Genomic DNA, 17,738 nt, shown 5'->3' with positions numbered 1-17,738 from the left:
TTTATTAAATTTTTATTGATAATTTGGATAATTTGTTATGAGTGTTTCTAATACTAGCATTTTAGCACATTTTAGTTGATGGCATTTCTTCTGTTCAAAATAATATAAATAGAAAGAATGAAATTAAAGACCATTATTCCTTGATACAATAATACAACTTCAAGTCAGTCAAAAAGATAAAGAAGCTTTAATTGTAGGATGGATCTCTCAACTCTTACTAAGTAATGGACAAGCCAACTCATACTTTACTATAAACTAAAACATCCATTCCTTTTATAATAAGCATCACATGTTTCAATCTACAATCAGCAACCAAAAGTGGAATGAAGTTTAACATAATCACCCGCTGCCAGTTTATTTAGTCCAAAAACGCCGACAATGATTTCTATCGATCAGTGCACCAACTTACTTATCCAGCTTCTCAAATTTATGTGCAATTGCGTGATGATTCTTGCTCTCAAACACTTTTATCAATGAATGTATTGCCCTGGATATCACTTGTTTCTTTAGGTTTTCGACGGAGTTTCTGCCACTTGTATCCCCTAATGACAAGCATACATTCTTTAACCACTCCTCCAGAAATGGGGCTTTCTGCAGGGGACAAAGATAGACGATGGCTATAAATTTAGCTGGAACTTGAGATATTTCAATAAGATTAAAAAAAAAAAGATACTTCAAACACAATGTAAAATAACAATGAATTATCCCCCCTCTTTCTTTCTCCCCCCTCCCCCCTGCCTGCTCCCCGCATTTCCTCTTCACTCCACGATGACTGCCCGGGGTGTGCACCGCATCAAATTCTTTGAAAAACCAAACCGAAAACTATCGTTTTGGTTTATATATTATAATTTATTTTAAAATTGATTCAATTTGATTTTAAATTTTAAAAGACTGAAAAACCAAAAACCGAACTATGTAAATCTATCACAATTTTTAAAATAATACTATTATTTTTCAAAAGTTAATACTCTTTTCTTACGGATTTAAATGCTAAAATTTATAAAACATTACAGTTTTAACTTAGATTTAATTTCTAAATTTAAAATCTTTTTGCTTTCTTTGTTTAATTCTTTTTTATCTTTAAAATTTTAGAAGAGAGAGAATGTTTTTCTATTTCAGTATTAACCGAAAACTGAACGAATTTTTTCCCCTAAATTCGGTTCAGTTGTTATTGGTTTTATCATTCACTTCCGAACCACACCAAGAAAAGTATGCATAGCCCTAATGGCTGCAGCACATCCAAAGGAAACTCATCTGCAGAAAGCACAATATCCTAGCATAATTTTGATATCATTTTCCAAAAATTGCAGATAAAAAATGTTTACCTTCACAATAAAATCTTTCAGGGATTGATGATCAGTGCTTGAAGCAAGGCTAAGGACATGCAACAGGGTTGATGTTACCTGCGAAATGCAAATAATAATGTAAACAAACGTGAGCAAAAAGAAGATTGATGTCAATTTATACAAATGTCTTAATCTAATACTACTCAACAAGAAAGGGTAGATCAGGACATCAGAGACCAGCCATCTTAAAAAAAATCAAAGGATTTCCCACAATAACAAAAACTAAAAAATTAAAACAACCACCTTTAATCACTTCTAAAATTCATACAAATGTTTACTCTTTATAGAATATGATTCTGAATGCTTCAGGAATAGACAGGAACTTGACCTGCTTCTCAAGCACAACCCTGTATTTGAAACTTGATGGTGTTGATATTTTGTCTGATCCTAGATTTTCAACTACATGCTCCAAACCTTGAACAACATCTGAGAAGGATTCGCCATAATCTGCATAAATATGACAGATAAGCCGCCTGGTCAGTATTTAATAAGAGGCATTACAGTATTCCAAGCACAATCTTTGGTTCGCTTAGAAGGTATATAACATGAAAAGTCAACAAAATCATTGTTCTGTGGCACTAGAGTGATCATATCATATTCATCTTGATCACCATAGGGTAAAGATCACCACCCACCCAGTACAGAAGCTGGTACAGCCAAAGCAGCGGCAGCTTGTATCCTGATCTTAAAATTTGACGAATCACGTAGTAACAGTAGAAGAATACTGAACACAGAGGGAGACCTGAAAACATACATGCGCACAAAATTATAAAGAATCAAGATTTAATCAATAAATAGATGAAAAATGATTTCCAAAATCCAAACTGCTGGCTAGCTTTTTAAAACACCATCATCATGCTGGCATGCAAATTATAAAATAATTGTTGAACCAGAAATATCATCATGAGACCTACAAGAGAACTAGCACCGCAAGAGAACAAAACATGGAGGCTTTTGCTGATTAAATTAAATCAGATCAGGAAACTACACGAGATTGGAAAAGAAGAATCTAAATATAGCAAGTAGTAGACTATTAGGTTACTATTGAACTTTGCAGATCCAGGAATCGGGAACAAATGGAGAAGTCTTGTTTTTAGATCACCATACCAATCCATATCTTGCAGTCTTAATGTCTCATTTAAAAATAGGTTGCTCAGTGCGTGACATACATTCCACTGAACCTGTTAAATGTATGTAAGAGCTTCAGTATAGACCACTAGCAAACTGGGAAAGTTGGGTAAAATTTCCAATACAATTAAGTGGTGAGAAAATAATACCTTGACATTCCCAGTCGTGACACAAGAAAGGAACGCTTGAACCATTCTCTCCAGAAGATGAGAATCTCCTGAGCAAGTTTGACAATTATGTAAATATGTATCCTTACCACATCAAAATATCATACCTTCTGGCTCAACCTGAGTAATTTGATAATTGAGAAAATCTACAGGCTTACCTTGTGTAACAGAAGCGACTCTGACAAATCTTGAAAGATTTCCCAGAGCTCTTACAGCATTTGATTTAACCTGATGACAAGAAGTAAAGAACGCAAAGGATTTAATAAGTGTATATATATCCAAGGAATAAAAAATTAACAATGAAAATTCATAAACAAATTTTGAACCCTTATGCCGAGTGCCGCCAATGAAGAACAAATAAACACAAGACGAAACATCTAACAAATTATAGTAATGATGGAAGGGAAAGAAATTCCTATAAATGGAACACTATAGTACAAAACCTGTGTGATCACCGAACAATAAACACCCCGATAACATTTCTCTGACAAGAAACATGTTTTATGCAAGACGTTACTCATTTACATATATTTTACTCACACAATAAGCTCATGAATCTTATCCATCCACAAAACACAGATTCTTTCACATGCCTCCGACAAACGTTATATCCAAAGCTCATTACCAAGAAATAACTAGGATGGTTAGTTGCTTTTACATAACACCCTCTAAAAGAGAATGAGAATTATAAATAGGTAGTAGGTACACAGACACACGCACTTTCCTAGCTGATCATAAACAATAGGGATATCAGAAATCCTATAACTCATATGGTTATGATTTTTATTATCAGAAAATAAAAACCTAGAAACTTGAGAATTTTATGGAGATAACATAGTTGATCAATCATACCTTGTCACCATCTTTCGTGAGTTGCAAAGCACACTCAGCTAAGAATTCCATAACTTGAAGGTTCCCATTTAAATCTATAAAGTATGAGAAGGAAACTTGAAAATGAAAATCTATCATACTTTTATCATAGGTCTAATGGTAAAAAAATCTAACTGTAGCGAGATATGCTAATTTTTGTCATCCTTTTATTTTTGGCTATTCTAACCCAAATGATACAATTTGTCATAGATTCAGTCAATTACAAATATCAGTCAAATTTGAATTTGGCATTACAGATGTGAATTAAATATTAATCCACAAATAGATATATAAAGCAGATTAAAAGAAAAATTCAAGCCTTTTTAGTTTTTTACGAATTTTAGCTAATTGTTAAGCGTTTTAATATCCTATAAATTTTTAATTCAGGTATCCCTTTGGATTATCATTGAAATAATTTTGTTTATTATCAGCTCAAAGAACTAAAATATTGAAAAGTACATTTAAACTTTTTAAATCACAATCATACGGACTTACAGTTGAATCAACTTTGCTTACATATTGGTATATAAACTTTTTAAAGGAAGTAGATCAGTTTGTAGGTTACATTACGTTACCAGCGTTCTTAGTAAATTATAATAAAATATTCTTCTGAAATAAAATTGTAAATGTTTATAGATTTTAAAAAATAAATAAAATATTCAGTAGCACTTTTAATTAAAGGCTTCTCCCCTTAAAAACCCCTCACCTTTTACCTCCAATTCGTTTGCACCCTCATATTGCAAAACCACCAAATATACCCAAATTACGACCTTTCACTTTCAATTCCACCCTCAAGCATTAAATTGATCTCTTTTCACTTGAAAAATAGGTTTATTTTTGTTTTAAATAAAATATTAAGTCCTATTTTAAAATATATGCTAAAGTTTAAAGTATTGATTTGAACATTTTTCAAGTGAAAAGAGGTCAATTTAATGCTTGAGGGTGCAATTGAAAGTGAAAGGTCGTAATTTGGGTATATTTGGTGGTTTTACAATGTGAGGGTGCAAACAAATTGAAGGCAAAAGGTGGGGGGATTTTAAGGGGATAAGCCTTAATTAAATTAGCTGACATTGTCAAAATGAGAAAAAAAATAACTTTTCTCTACCAAATTTAATCATCTCAAAGTCTAAATAAATATAGTGCCACATGCCATTATTGCAACTAATCTTCTAACATGATTTAAAATTGTCAAATATCGACAAAACTCACCAATATTCGGATCATTTTGACTTATAGGTCTTTACCATAGATTAAAATAAAATGGCATTCTGATAACCGAAAACCCACCAGCATATTTCTCCACAGGAAAATCATCAATACAATGTTGCAGAGAACCACAGATGTTTGCCAAAGCCCAAGAGGCTGTTATTCGGACCTGCAGTTAGGAGTTTTCAGCCGAGAGTTTAACCCGCTTTAATACAGATAGATGCCAAAAACAATAGGAACAAAAAGGCATGGTAAGTTACCGAAACCAAGGGATCACGAGTATTTATCTCAACAGCATGGATAAACTTGACAAGAATCTCTGCACTGAATGGTATAAGTTAAAACATTTTTTAATTGCAATCTTAGACCTGAATGAACTGGCAATGATACAAAAATTTATGTCAATCAAAAACATTTTATCACCTGTGAGAAACTTGTGGAAAACAAGATACCACACCAATAGCTCGACAAGTGGCTGACCGAACTGAAGGAACACCGTCATGCACGGCAGCATTGATCTATAAAGATTTTTGAGGTGTAAACATACTGTACCAAATTAACTACCAGGAATAAAATATATATGATCACTTAGAATACTTACCAAACAAGAAATAACAAACTCTTGTCTCTCCTTTGCAAGGGATATGAACACGGAAGATGTAATACCCGCAAAACAGGTCAATGATGCGGTTCTCACCTTTCATATGCAAAAAGATAATGAAAAGTGAGTAACATAGTTTATATATATATATATGCCAAGTGCATTTCCTACTTAATTACTTGTCATGATAAATGCAAGAACTTCCATTCCGCCTAATTTAAATCACAAGTTCACAAGGTGATTTTCTCTTGCAATAGCTGTCATTTTATACTTATTTTTAAAGCAAGCTATCATCGCCATAGCTCCCATATTTCATCTTTCTTCAACTCTAAAGATGCAGAAGGAATCTCAACTTTCAAGCAGATAAACCTCGAATGGTTAAAGACTTAGAGTAAATGACTAACCAAGTGAAGGATAAGGGATGCAGAAAAGATGAAAATAATCATATGTGGACATGGTATCTAAAAATTACCATAACTAAGTATAATAGAACTATATAGGTGCCACATCTACGGGTTTTAACACTGGGACGACTTCTACTGATAAATGGAAATCACAGATCAAAGGTTCAGCTGAGCTTGAACAGGCGAAATTTTAACTATATGAATTCAATAAATTGAAAAGTATACATAACATATCAAATTAGTAAAGTGTAAGAGAAACATGTCAAATAAACCCAATAGCAAGACAACTACTTTGAATTTCAAAGAGACAATAAATCATAATGAAAGAAACAATTATAGAAAAGACTTGAACAACCAGAAACCATAACAGGATGCAAATGGATAAGTTAATGGAGACAAAATGGACCTAAGCACGGAAACAAGTAACTGAAGAAAATTATTAGAGAAACACCTGATTGGAAGAAAGTCCTGGAGTTGCCTAAAGACAATCTTAGCAATAATTTAGGAAAAAAACTATATATAGTTTGCTGCCTTAGTGCTTGGTGGTTAGCAGATCTAACAGACAAAGTGCTCATAAAAACAAAGCAGCTGAACCACTAAAATTAATTCACAAATATAAAAATACCCACTCAACGTTCAAAACTTAAAACATTGTCGAGCTTTTCGAAAAAGGTAAAATAGAGAAATTGCATCCAAATTGCTTAATCCATGACCACTGGGTATCTGATTAGGTTGAATTTGTTGATCCAAATTTCAAAACAAAATTCCAAGGGGCACTTTCCTTGGTTTCCAAGTTTCACAGTCTAACTGGCGGTGAGTCCGAATTTGAAACCTTTACTTAGATAAAGGTGCAGCAATTTTAAGGTTTCTATAGGAAGAAGACATCTTTCAAAGACAACATACCAGGAACTCAAATTGGTAAAAAAAAATAAGCAAAATAATATAAACCAACCAAGAAAGAAGGATGCTGCAGCATCGGAGGTATATGCTTCTCTAATGTCTCAGACCAACACTGACACCCTGGCTCAAAGACTTGAAGTTCTTCCTTAATATCTTCTGTACTCTCTGGTTCATATGACGGAGCGGATGATACTTTCTTTGTCCTTATGCAATCAGCTGTAAATGGGTTATCCAATAATTTGTCATCTAGATCTTCAGTTCCTTTAAATCCAGATGTTGCACGAAGACATACATCTAGAACCTGAACAGGATAAAAGAAGAAGCCATCCTCTTAACCACAGAGCATCAATCCAGGCTAAAAAATAACACTGAATAGGCCAACAGTTATACTTTTCATATATAAGCACTTTTCCAATTTATTTAAGTATGGCAGGTAATACAATTCTAAGAATTCTTATCTTATGTGTAGGTGATTTATGCAGTAATAACCAAACTTATATAGTTGCAATTTGAAGCTGGGAATTGTCATGGATATCTACCTTGGCTGTTGTTATGGATTTCCCCCATCAAACCCAAGAAGTAAATGTGATAGAAGTTACTAATAAAAAGAAAGGTAATATTAATCTTCTGTCTTTCTCTTTGAACAAAAGTTTTCATATAATGTAGATCAAAGGCGTATATATGCTTCTACTAGTGCATAATCTTAGTACATATTCATAACAAAACTTGAATTAAATAAAAATAGATTAACATGCAGAAGTTGACTCATGCGTGAAGAAATTAACTGAATAGATGAAACATTTTCTACCTTAATAGCTGCTGTCAGAACTTTTTCACCAGTAAAACCAACATTGTCTCCCACATGCCCTTTCCCTGCCCGTACAGGAGCTTCTGAGACGGCAACCCTCATTTTTTTGGAAAGGACTAGTATAACTTGTTCCCAACATGCAAATGCTATGTTCGGATAATTGTGTATCACAGCTCTAAGTGCCTGCAACACAAAGTTTTGTAATGTAATTGATGGAGAATAACAAAACTGTAATCAAACGTCTAGGATGTGATTCCTAGGGCCATGGGATTATCTACATTTTAATTCTTAGAATATTTAGATATTACTAGTATTTTGTCAGACATTTGATACTAGTATTAACAAGGTGTGCATTTTCATACTCGAATTTGTGTATTTAATTCCTATCTTTTAGTTGGCTAAACGCCTGTAAAATGCGCAGCATAGATCCTATCATTAAATTCCCCTATGATTTTGCAACTTCTTTTTTATCCCTGATTTGCTCTTCACAATTTTCTATATCTGTAATTCTTCTTGAACCATCCTCTTCTAAGATATGATACGACCTTAATTAGATCCACTAATGGGAAAAATATCTGCAAATCCACAAGCAAAATTACTCATTTGAGAATGACACCCATGCTTAAGTACGTTTGAGAGCCATGTTGACGTCCAGCAATAACAATTTCAAGATCACTTGGAAAATGTACCTCTTCTCCAGTTTCAGGCCAGGTTAGAGATCCTATTCTTCTTTAGGGTTTAGACTAAAGAGCCTTTACTTATAAATTAAATTTGATCAGGCACAGCACAATAATCTGTTACTTGTCTTAAAATCACAGACAGTTAAAAGAGAGTTCGGGAACTGCTTGCTAGCTTAGCCAGCCATACTGCTATTTTCTTTTAAAAGAAATTCAGTAACATGTATCAAATGCATCTAAATTTATTTCATTACCTGGAGGCCTTCAAAACATATTGCTGAGTTGGTTGGGTGGTTGGAATAATGCAATAGTGTAGAAAGAACACCAGACCTCTTCTCTGCCACATCAACACCTGGAAAATGGCTTCAAATAGATTTATAAGTTCAAATTAGATAAAGCAGAAAAACAATTGAAAAACAAATAAATGTGTAGAATATCCAACTTAAACAGGAGGAAGAGAAAATAACTGATACAGATGCTTTTATTGGTCAACACTATTACAGGAAGAAATCTAGAGCAACAATATAGGAAGAAATCTAGAGCAACAATGTTTCATCATTAAGTGTTTTATTTCTTTATTACTTCTATTAAAGTAGTTAATCCTAAATAGGAGTCTCTTATTTAGGATGTCTTTTCCTCTCTTATGTGGCCTATAAATAGGCCTTATGAAATAATAAAACGTAACTTTTGTTCTTTCAAAAATAAGTCTTAGAAAGGGGCTCTGTCAAAGACGAGTCAGTCAGATTAAATTCATAAAAGATAGATTTGAAGACAAATTCAATCGTGTCTAGACCTGTGACTATATCATAAGCTAAGGCACATAACAATAACATGCTATTCTTTTACAAGGCATTCATACAAACAAGCCACATAAAGAGTTAAGTTTGAGCTTCAAGAAAAAAAAATTATATGAGTACAATTTACAGCTAATTTTTCTAATTTTTAAGGCCTCGAGGAGCAGCCTATACATTTTATCAGTTTCGTGCATTTAATATTAGGAGCACGACAAACACATCTTCAATCACTTGACAGTAAAAGGGAAGCAGTGATTGAACGATTCTAAGCCCTATGATAAAGAGCACATATCGGTGTAAGACTTATTAACATATCATAGTAAATCCAACCTGTTGACGTTTCTTCTACTAGCATTTGTTTGACATGTGGTGATGGAGGTAATGTAGAAAGAGCTGCTGTCAAGCAATTAATAGCAGTAGCCTGCAGAATGATGTAAAAATATGGTATGGGCATCACAGTCAAGCAATCTGCTTCAACAATACTCCTAGCCTCCACAAAATACGAAGGAAACCAATAACAGCTCCATACATCAAATATAAGCAACACTAACCAACAAAGCAGTTTGATCACTTCTAAAAGGGAATCCCTTATCAGTCCTTGACAACAAAGATGTAATTACTGTCGGCAACAACTCTCCAGGCATTCTTGAATATCTGTACTATGCTCGATGATCACCCACAAGAACAACAAGTAGCATGAGTATATCTACAGTTTTTCCAAGAAGAATAATGAAGGAAAACCATATTTAAAAAAACTAAATCATAGATCTGACCCCACCAACACTTGTTCACATTTGACAATACATATAAGTCGAGACACTTCAAATAAAGTGAACCTACAAAGTTAGTATCTTAATACTCCTACATTGCTACAACAAGTAACACAAGGCATGGTGCCTCAACCCAAATGATATCTATTAAAATCACAATAGTGTGAGTAATGCTTCCAGTAATAGCAACCAACAACATAATAATTTGACTACCAACAACAGATTGACATGGTGTAACACCTCAAACACTCTTGACTTATGCAATTAAAAAATTAAAAAATTGAATGCAGACAAGAACTCTTTCGCATAAAGAAAAGAAAAGAGTAGTTCCATTTCCATGTGAAGTTCACTAGAATCAACATAGCATCAGAATTTACAAACTACGAGATAACTCTGAAGGGGGCTCTTACGGTGTAGATGACATCAAAAGCATGAGAATCTTGAAGAAGGACGGCAGCATTCTACTGCAAGTTTCATGCTGGATCAGGTATAGTATACCTACAATATAAGGCGGAATAGCACACGCAGTTCACAAACAAGTCAGCAGCAAAACATAACAATTATGCAATCATCGGGCATAATTGCATCAAGGTAACTGAAATTAATAGCAAAATTGCTTTCAGCTACCAATATGAAGTTGCATTAGTATTCTCCCAAGGGAACTTGAAAGGGCCATAAAAGATCCCCATCTACTTGTTTCGTTATACTCTGCTACCTGCAGAAAAACAGATGAAGGCCCATCCAGCATAACTGCCAGAGTAGAAGCAGAGGCAATTCGCACCTGGATATCACACACCAGAAGAACAAATCAGAAGCACCAACGCAACAAACAAGTGAAAACATATTTCTTTCATTAGAAAAAAACAAGGACATATAAATATCAACAATCAGCTTGAATGGGAAGAAGGAAGGAAGATGTTGAAATGCACAAAAAGATCTTCAGAAGCAAAGAACACAATTTGCATCTTCATTTCTGGCTATCAAAGAGACTGAATATGAGAATAAATTCCTTGTTTGATTTTGTTATTGATGGGACAGCAGGGAAAGAAATAGTAGTTAGAATTATTAACCCAAACGGCTCAAAAACAAAAAATAAGGTTAAAAGTAGCTAAATAAGAAAAGAAAAAAGCCAACTCCTTTCCTCCCAAATCTTCCAAGAAGGGGACGAAACCTTAAGGATCTCATAGGAATGAAAGCATTCTTTCTTATTTTCTCTCGTTTGTTTTCATGCACGACATAGTAAGGTAAAGGACAGTTCTTTCCGATCCCTATCACAAGACGGACAAATTGTAATCTGCATGAAAAACACAAGAAAGGGGTAAAATACAGTACCTTTAAATGAGGATCAAATAGCAAACATGTCATCAGAGTAGCCTCAGACTTCCTGCAAACAAGAGTGAGAAATGATGGGAGAAAGCAAGAGAATAAGAGAAGTTCGTATAGAAGAAAAGAACAAAAATGTTCAGGGTCACATTGATTAGGTAGAAATAACCTTGGTTGCAGAACATCATTGGTTGGCAAAAGCATTGTCCACTGAGTCGTAAATGATTTGGGATCAGCTTGACAAAGGTCCTTACCCAGCATAACAAAAATAATTAAGTCAAATTTAGCAATGCTACTTGTAATTACTTCTTATGGATAGATTTTGAAGTAGCTAGTTGGGCATAAGAAAACAAAGTGGATTATATACCAAACAGAGGCCACCACCATAAGTGATTCACATTGAAATAAGGCAAATGATATGATGTATTTATGGAAATTTACCTTACTAGTACAAGGGGAGATATAAATACAGTGTTGAAAGTCTCTTCCCAAACAAAAAGTTGCAAAAAGACTCATAATAGTACCAGTGGAGATGCTTACCTGTATGCAAACAATTGCAGCAACTCGAACCTTAGAGCTCTGAATACTATCGGTCTCTTTTGCTGCTCCATCACTGTCACTGCAGTCTGAATCTGATGACATACTCTCAGCAGTGGAAGATTCATGATCTGAGAAGCTCAAAGAATCCCGAGCTTTCGGCTGCTTCATAATTAAACTGTCTTTTTGGCGTAAGTGTGGAGGCCTATATGGAGCACGATCTTTTCTTGTAGGTTCTTCTACTGTCAACTTAAGATGCATTGTACTAATGTCCTTCTCCTTGAGATGACAAGCGGGTAATATATATAGTTGTTTGATGGTAAGCCCATAAATAAAGAACATGCGGAGTGTGGTCACAAAACCAGAGACCTAAAAACAGTCAAATAAAATAAACAAATGTATATAAGTACATACATGTAGCAAAAGTTAAAAGATCACAATGCGTAAATGAATGGAAACATAATAAAAATAACATACATGGTCAAGAAGGGAAGCTTTAGGATTCACAAGAACCAAGTGTAGACTATTAAGAAGAGATGCATAAAACCTGCAGTAGAAGCACCAACACATTTAAAGGTCAACACTTGTACTGTGAAATGATCAAAACAATCATGTCGACCACACGGGTGTGGGTGGTGTGCTTGTGTTTGAGAACTTGATCAGATTGACCGATTGTGAATATTATAAAAAGGGCACCTGGACATAATGACATCTTCAACAAGCAAGCTTTTTAAGGCCAAAGCATCCATCACTTTCCTAAGAGCCTGAGGACAAAGATAAATTGCTTATTATGTTATAAAGTACTAGTAATGAAATGGAACAAGAGTATGCAAATACATTATACCTCGATTGTAGATTGCCAAATGTCTGCAGGAACAGAAGACCCAACCCTCATAAAAGTTTCACCTAACATAGCAAATGTATCAGTATGAAGCTCCCAAAAGCTAGTATATTTAGACAAGCTCTTTGCAGTAGGTGCAGCAGGCTTTTGGGGCGCACTTGCAGTAGATGAGTAAACCAAGTGTACATATGAGAGCTCAACTATTGGAAGAAGAAATTTCAGCAGCTGAAGATTATCTGACAGAGAAAACTTAGGGTGATGAAGGTTGACAAGTTGCCTGGAGAGAGAAAAAAATAAAATGTGTATGGATTAATTTTAAAGAGAGCAGTGAGTAATAATTTGGAAGAGAAAAGAAAGAGTAAGTAACCTTAGGGTTTGAATGGACTGGACGGCAGGTTTAACGGTGGATGCAGTTGCATTATTGCGGAGAAAGGTTTGGAGGATGGTGGAAAGGGAATTCAGGAAAAGAATCCAAGAAGATGAGATGAATTGAATAGGAAGACCTTGAGATTGACATAGTTCATGCATCTGAAGAATTAAAAGTAGGCGAATGAGCAAGAAAAAGAGATGAAATTAAAGAGAGAGAGAGAAGGGAAAAGAGTAGGGGTACCAAGAGAGCAGTTTGAGTAAAAAGAGAATCAAAATTTGGATGCTGGGCAGAATGAGCAGCCAAATCCAAGAGGAATAGTAAATCGGAAGTAACCTAATAAGAAGAAGCAGAGATTGGTTAGTCTGTATGAGTATGAGTAGAAGAAAGCATGTGAAAAAGATTACCTCATGCGGAGGCAGGTGGGAAGCAGCAGAGATTAAAGAGTGGGAATGAGAAAAAATGAGATCATGGAGAAGCTGTGGAACAGGAGAAGCTGCTGTTAGGGTTTCGTCCCTCAGCGTTAGAAAAGCTGTCCTCCATGTCCTCATTGATGCCATAAAAGAGCTCAGACTCAGATCAAATCATATTCAGTTGGAGGAACTATACCCGAATGCCCTGCACTCCACTCTTCACATATTTCTGTTTCTCTCACCTGTCTTTCTCTTTCAAATTTGAATTGGCCCGGCACCTTTTCAGCCCAATATTCACGCTGGGCTGCGCTTTTCCTAGTCTGTCTTTCTATTTGGGCTTTATTGAAATTGAGTACCACAACTCCCAATTATCTTTTTGAGAAAATTACAGAACCGGGCCAAATGCGGGCTTTTCTTTTAAAAATACTAAGGCTTCTATATTCTTTCATCAATGCTATTTTTTTCTTTACTTTTATGAGCTAAAAAGGATCGTGGATCATCCCTAACCTACACCTGTCACTTTTATTTCTATTTTTTCTCCTCTTTTTCCTCTACTCACTCTACCCTCTCCGCCCATTCCTCTGCTCATCTTTGTCCTTCTCACTCTCCCGTTTCTCCTTCCTCGTTTTTCTTCTCTCGTTCCATCTCTTTCTAACTTTCTGAAGGATGGCGTGCAATTATTGATGGAGTGCAGAAGAAGGAGCAGCTAGTGTTAGGGAATGATATGAGATTTATTGATTTTTTTGAGATCCGAGAAAATTTTTTGGATTTAAAGCTTCAAGTGTTGTGGGCGAAATAGTTTTCTTTGGTATTGCGCTTGTTCCTTCCCGTGGAGCCTTTAAGTTCTTAAAGAAGCCGAGAGAGGTATAGATGGGTTTTGTCATTATTGTTATTGTTTTATGTGCTTCAGATGGCATTACTTAATTGGTTCTTCGGATTGTATATTTATACTTTACAACTTCAGCATATGAATTCATTAAGCTTTACAACTAGGACAAGGAATCATTCCCTCCTTGTGGTCTTTTAGCTGGAGTATACTTATTGATCTTTTCCTTCTGTTTCGCTTAATATAGAAAACAAATGAGTTATGGAATGTTACCACTTATATTTTTTTGGATTCTTTTATTTAATTCTACATTTTATGGACAACTGCTTTGCCAATATGGTATGCTATATCTCGCGTTCACACGGCCTCTTACTGCCTACTTGCTAGAGAAAGGCCATCATAGAGAATGCAAATTTGGATATTAATTTTTTTTATTATTTATATGTTTTCTTTTGATGGAGGAAGCTCAACAATTTCTCATTTTTTAAAATTTGGTTTTTCAGGTAGATGTAATAATTAGTGCTTCTTATGTGAATTTCAAGTGCATGTTGAAAGAGCAAGCAAAAGTATGCAGCCCTTTTTGCCAATGAGTATTCTGTCGCGCTTGTCTAATATTGGCGGTAATCTTGGCAATGGAAAACAGGATGATGCTCATGAGTTTATGAGGTTTGTATGACTTGCATTAGATCCAATTACTTTCTTCTTTTATAGTTCATCATTTCATTAAGGGATGTTTTGTTTTTCTTTTCTTTTAGGTTTTCCATTGACATAATGCAATCAGTCTGCTTTGATGAATTTGGTGGAGAGAAAGCTGTCGATCGATAAGAGCTGTAGTCAAACAAATAGGGGATAATTTTAGAGATTTCTAATCGGAATTGGCCATAATAAATGTATTATTAAAATTATATTTGATATGCATTGTTTATGTATTGAAGATGTATCAGTTATATATTTTTATGTGAATATATCATTTTTTATATTGTTTATTTTAAATAATTATAAAATTATATATCAAATGTGTTGTATAGATGTGTCTGAGATATATTTTTTCAATAGGGCTCATTATTAGTATGTGACTGTATTTGAGATACATCTCAGATACATATATTATACATATCAGATACATGTCAGATGCAGCTCAAAGACATTTATTTTAAATATACATTAATTCATCAAACGTATTTGACATGTTACTTAAATATATTTATTAGATAAATTTTTTAAATATAATTTATACATGATAAATAGATTCTTAATATGCATCTTTTCGTTAATGCTGGTACCTCAATACCTTCGAGATACATTTATCTCCTATACATTTTTGATACATCTCGGATGCGTCATCAATACATATCAGAAACAGCTTAAAGAATATTTAAATATATATTATATAAATATATGTCTTTTAGATGTATTTTTAGATACATATTTCATATACAATTAAAATATGGTAAATATATCCTTAATACGTATCATTGATAAATAATTTACATAATTTACAGAGCATATGACATGTTTTCTATTTTAATGTATGTTATAGATAAATTTCAACTACTCGTAAGTTATATATTGAATGCGTTAAATATATAACTCAAATACAAATACTATACATATTCGACACATCCTTTGTACATATCAGAAATAGTTTATAGCTATATTTTTTATTTTAATATATGTTTATGTGTGTATATTGACATGTAGTATTATCGATCGGTATCTGATACATTATGGATAATAGTGGTTGTAATTCAAGTGAGAATGTTTATATTGATAAAAGTTGAGTTGAAAAATCACAACTTATTGTTTTTATGTTTCAATTTATAGTGAATAGTAACATATCAAAAAATTGTTTATATTATTTGATGCGTGAATTTTATTAAAGCACGTGATATACATATATCTTTTAATTTAACTTCAGTTTGTGATAAATTTTATAACGTCATTATATTGTTATTAGTTCATCTTGGTACATCAATGATACATTATAAATACATTACCTGATAAGTCATAGATGTACCACCAGTATATTGTAGATACATTACTGATACATCATATATACATCAATAATACATTATCGATACATCATAGATACATCGATCAATTTTTAAACTAGTGAATCATTATAGTTGTAGAGTAACTGTTGGTACATGGTTTTCAATAATTGAAGATATAAAGATATGTTTATCTGAGCGATAGTTAGAACTTTTTAACATCACTTTTTCTTGGCCATTTTATGAACTTGAAAACTGAGTTTACTCAGCCACACCTTGAAAAAATGAGATGTATATATCATGTATCTGAAATGTATAATGTAACTTGAATGTATTTGTTAGATACATTTTTAATAAATAAATTATACATATCAAAAACAGCTCAAATGTATACATTTTTAAATATATATTAATTTATTAGACGTATTTTGACATGTTTCTTACTTATATTTGTTAGATAAATCTCTAATATTTAATTTATACATGATATATATATATATATATATATATATATATAACATATATTTTTTTAATATGATATATGTTTTAGATATATTACAGATACACATCATATATTTTGATAGATATATCGGAAAAAATAATGCTTAAAATATGTTAGAAATATCTTCTACATACATACAAAATACACATAATTTTTAAGTGTTAGGCAACTGAATAAAAAAAATACAACCAAAAAACCTAAATTATAAAGATGTTTATACCGAATAACAAATTAAAATGTTATTAATGCGTGAATTTTCAATTAAAGTATATGATAGATATAGCTTTAATTTAAAATATGTTATGCATACACATTAAAAACACATTATTAATACATATAAATAATATGAGAGTGTGTGTGTGTATATATATATGTATATATATATAACACTTTTTTATAGATACTCTTTTATAACATAATTTATGTATTTTTAAAGTATGTGATACAAGCTTCTTTTAATTTAAAATACGTTGCACATACACCCTATAGGCACATAAATAATAAATATAAATAATATGTGTGTGTGTGTGTGTGTGTGTGTGTGTGTGTGTGTGTGTGTGTGTGTGTGTGTGTATATTTGTTTTAGAAATAAGAGAAAATGATAATTAAATATGTTTCTGATACATTGTCGATACATCGCGGATACATAAATGATACATGTGAATAATTTTGACAAACTGACGCGTGACTGACGCGCGTGTCAAACGCATGTCAGACGCGTTTCTGACGCGTTTTTGACCCATTCTGACACGTTTTAAATTTTTTTTTATTTGTTTTGAATGTGCCATGTGTTGCATCCTCATTGGAAAGGTATTAAATGTAAACTTTTAGGTTTTTTAGGTGCTCATGTAATTCTTCAATAAACTTAGCATTTTTGTTATTTTCTTTCTTTTTTTAAATATTTTTGTTATTTTCTCTATCTTTTTTCCATATTATTCACACCCAATTCCAACTTGAGAGATGCTATTTTTATTTTTATTTTTATTTTCCTAAATAATTTACTTTCATTTTATTATTTAAATCTTTAATTTTCATATAAACCAAAAAATTATAAAAAATAAATATTTGCGTCTATACTAAATAAAGGCGAGTAATATTTTTTATTAATTAATTTAAAATTAAATCTTTTAATATTTATATTTATCATAAACTACCAATCAATTTGGAATAAGAAATACAAGAAAGTAATTTTTTATTAATTAACTTTAAATTAAATATTTTAATAGTATTTATATTTATCTTAAACTATCTATCAATTTGAATGAGG

At 32.8% G+C, this 17,738-nt stretch overlaps 1 protein-coding gene and 1 long non-coding RNA gene across 2 annotated transcripts; one reads left to right on the top strand and one right to left on the bottom strand.

The window, feature by feature from the left end:
• Positions 1 to 100: 100 nt before the first annotated feature.
• On the bottom strand, positions 101 to 13,383 carry LOC126676898 (uncharacterized). Its single transcript, XM_050371227.2, has 28 exons — positions 13,147 to 13,383; positions 12,983 to 13,075; positions 12,740 to 12,900; positions 12,376 to 12,649; positions 12,228 to 12,295; positions 12,009 to 12,078; positions 11,535 to 11,900; positions 11,164 to 11,243; positions 11,004 to 11,055; positions 10,299 to 10,452; positions 10,082 to 10,169; positions 9,453 to 9,555; positions 9,232 to 9,322; positions 8,362 to 8,459; positions 7,431 to 7,613; positions 6,675 to 6,923; positions 5,319 to 5,414; positions 5,141 to 5,235; positions 4,978 to 5,041; positions 4,799 to 4,886; positions 3,494 to 3,567; positions 2,800 to 2,869; positions 2,624 to 2,691; positions 2,454 to 2,527; positions 1,982 to 2,088; positions 1,675 to 1,793; positions 1,326 to 1,403; positions 101 to 591 (listed from the first exon to the last, which is right to left on the bottom strand). The coding sequence occupies exons 1-28, from the start codon at positions 13,297 to 13,299 to the stop codon at positions 406 to 408; spliced, it is 3,402 nt and encodes a 1,133-aa protein (XP_050227184.1). The 5' UTR covers positions 13,300 to 13,383; the 3' UTR covers positions 101 to 405.
• A 289-nt stretch (positions 13,384 to 13,672) lies between these two features.
• LOC126676900 (uncharacterized) lies at positions 13,673 to 14,964 on the top strand. Its single transcript, XR_007640438.2, has 3 exons — positions 13,673 to 14,016; positions 14,482 to 14,644; positions 14,734 to 14,964. It is a non-coding gene; the product is annotated as an uncharacterized LOC126676900 (long non-coding RNA).
• Positions 14,965 to 17,738: the final 2,774 nt, after the last annotated feature.

Source organism: Mercurialis annua, linkage group LG4, assembly GCF_937616625.2.
Source record: "Mercurialis annua linkage group LG4, ddMerAnnu1.2, whole genome shotgun sequence".
In the NCBI taxonomy this organism is placed as follows: Eukaryota; Viridiplantae; Streptophyta; class Magnoliopsida; order Malpighiales; family Euphorbiaceae; genus Mercurialis; species Mercurialis annua.
This window is presented reverse-complemented; position numbering and strand designations above follow the sequence as displayed.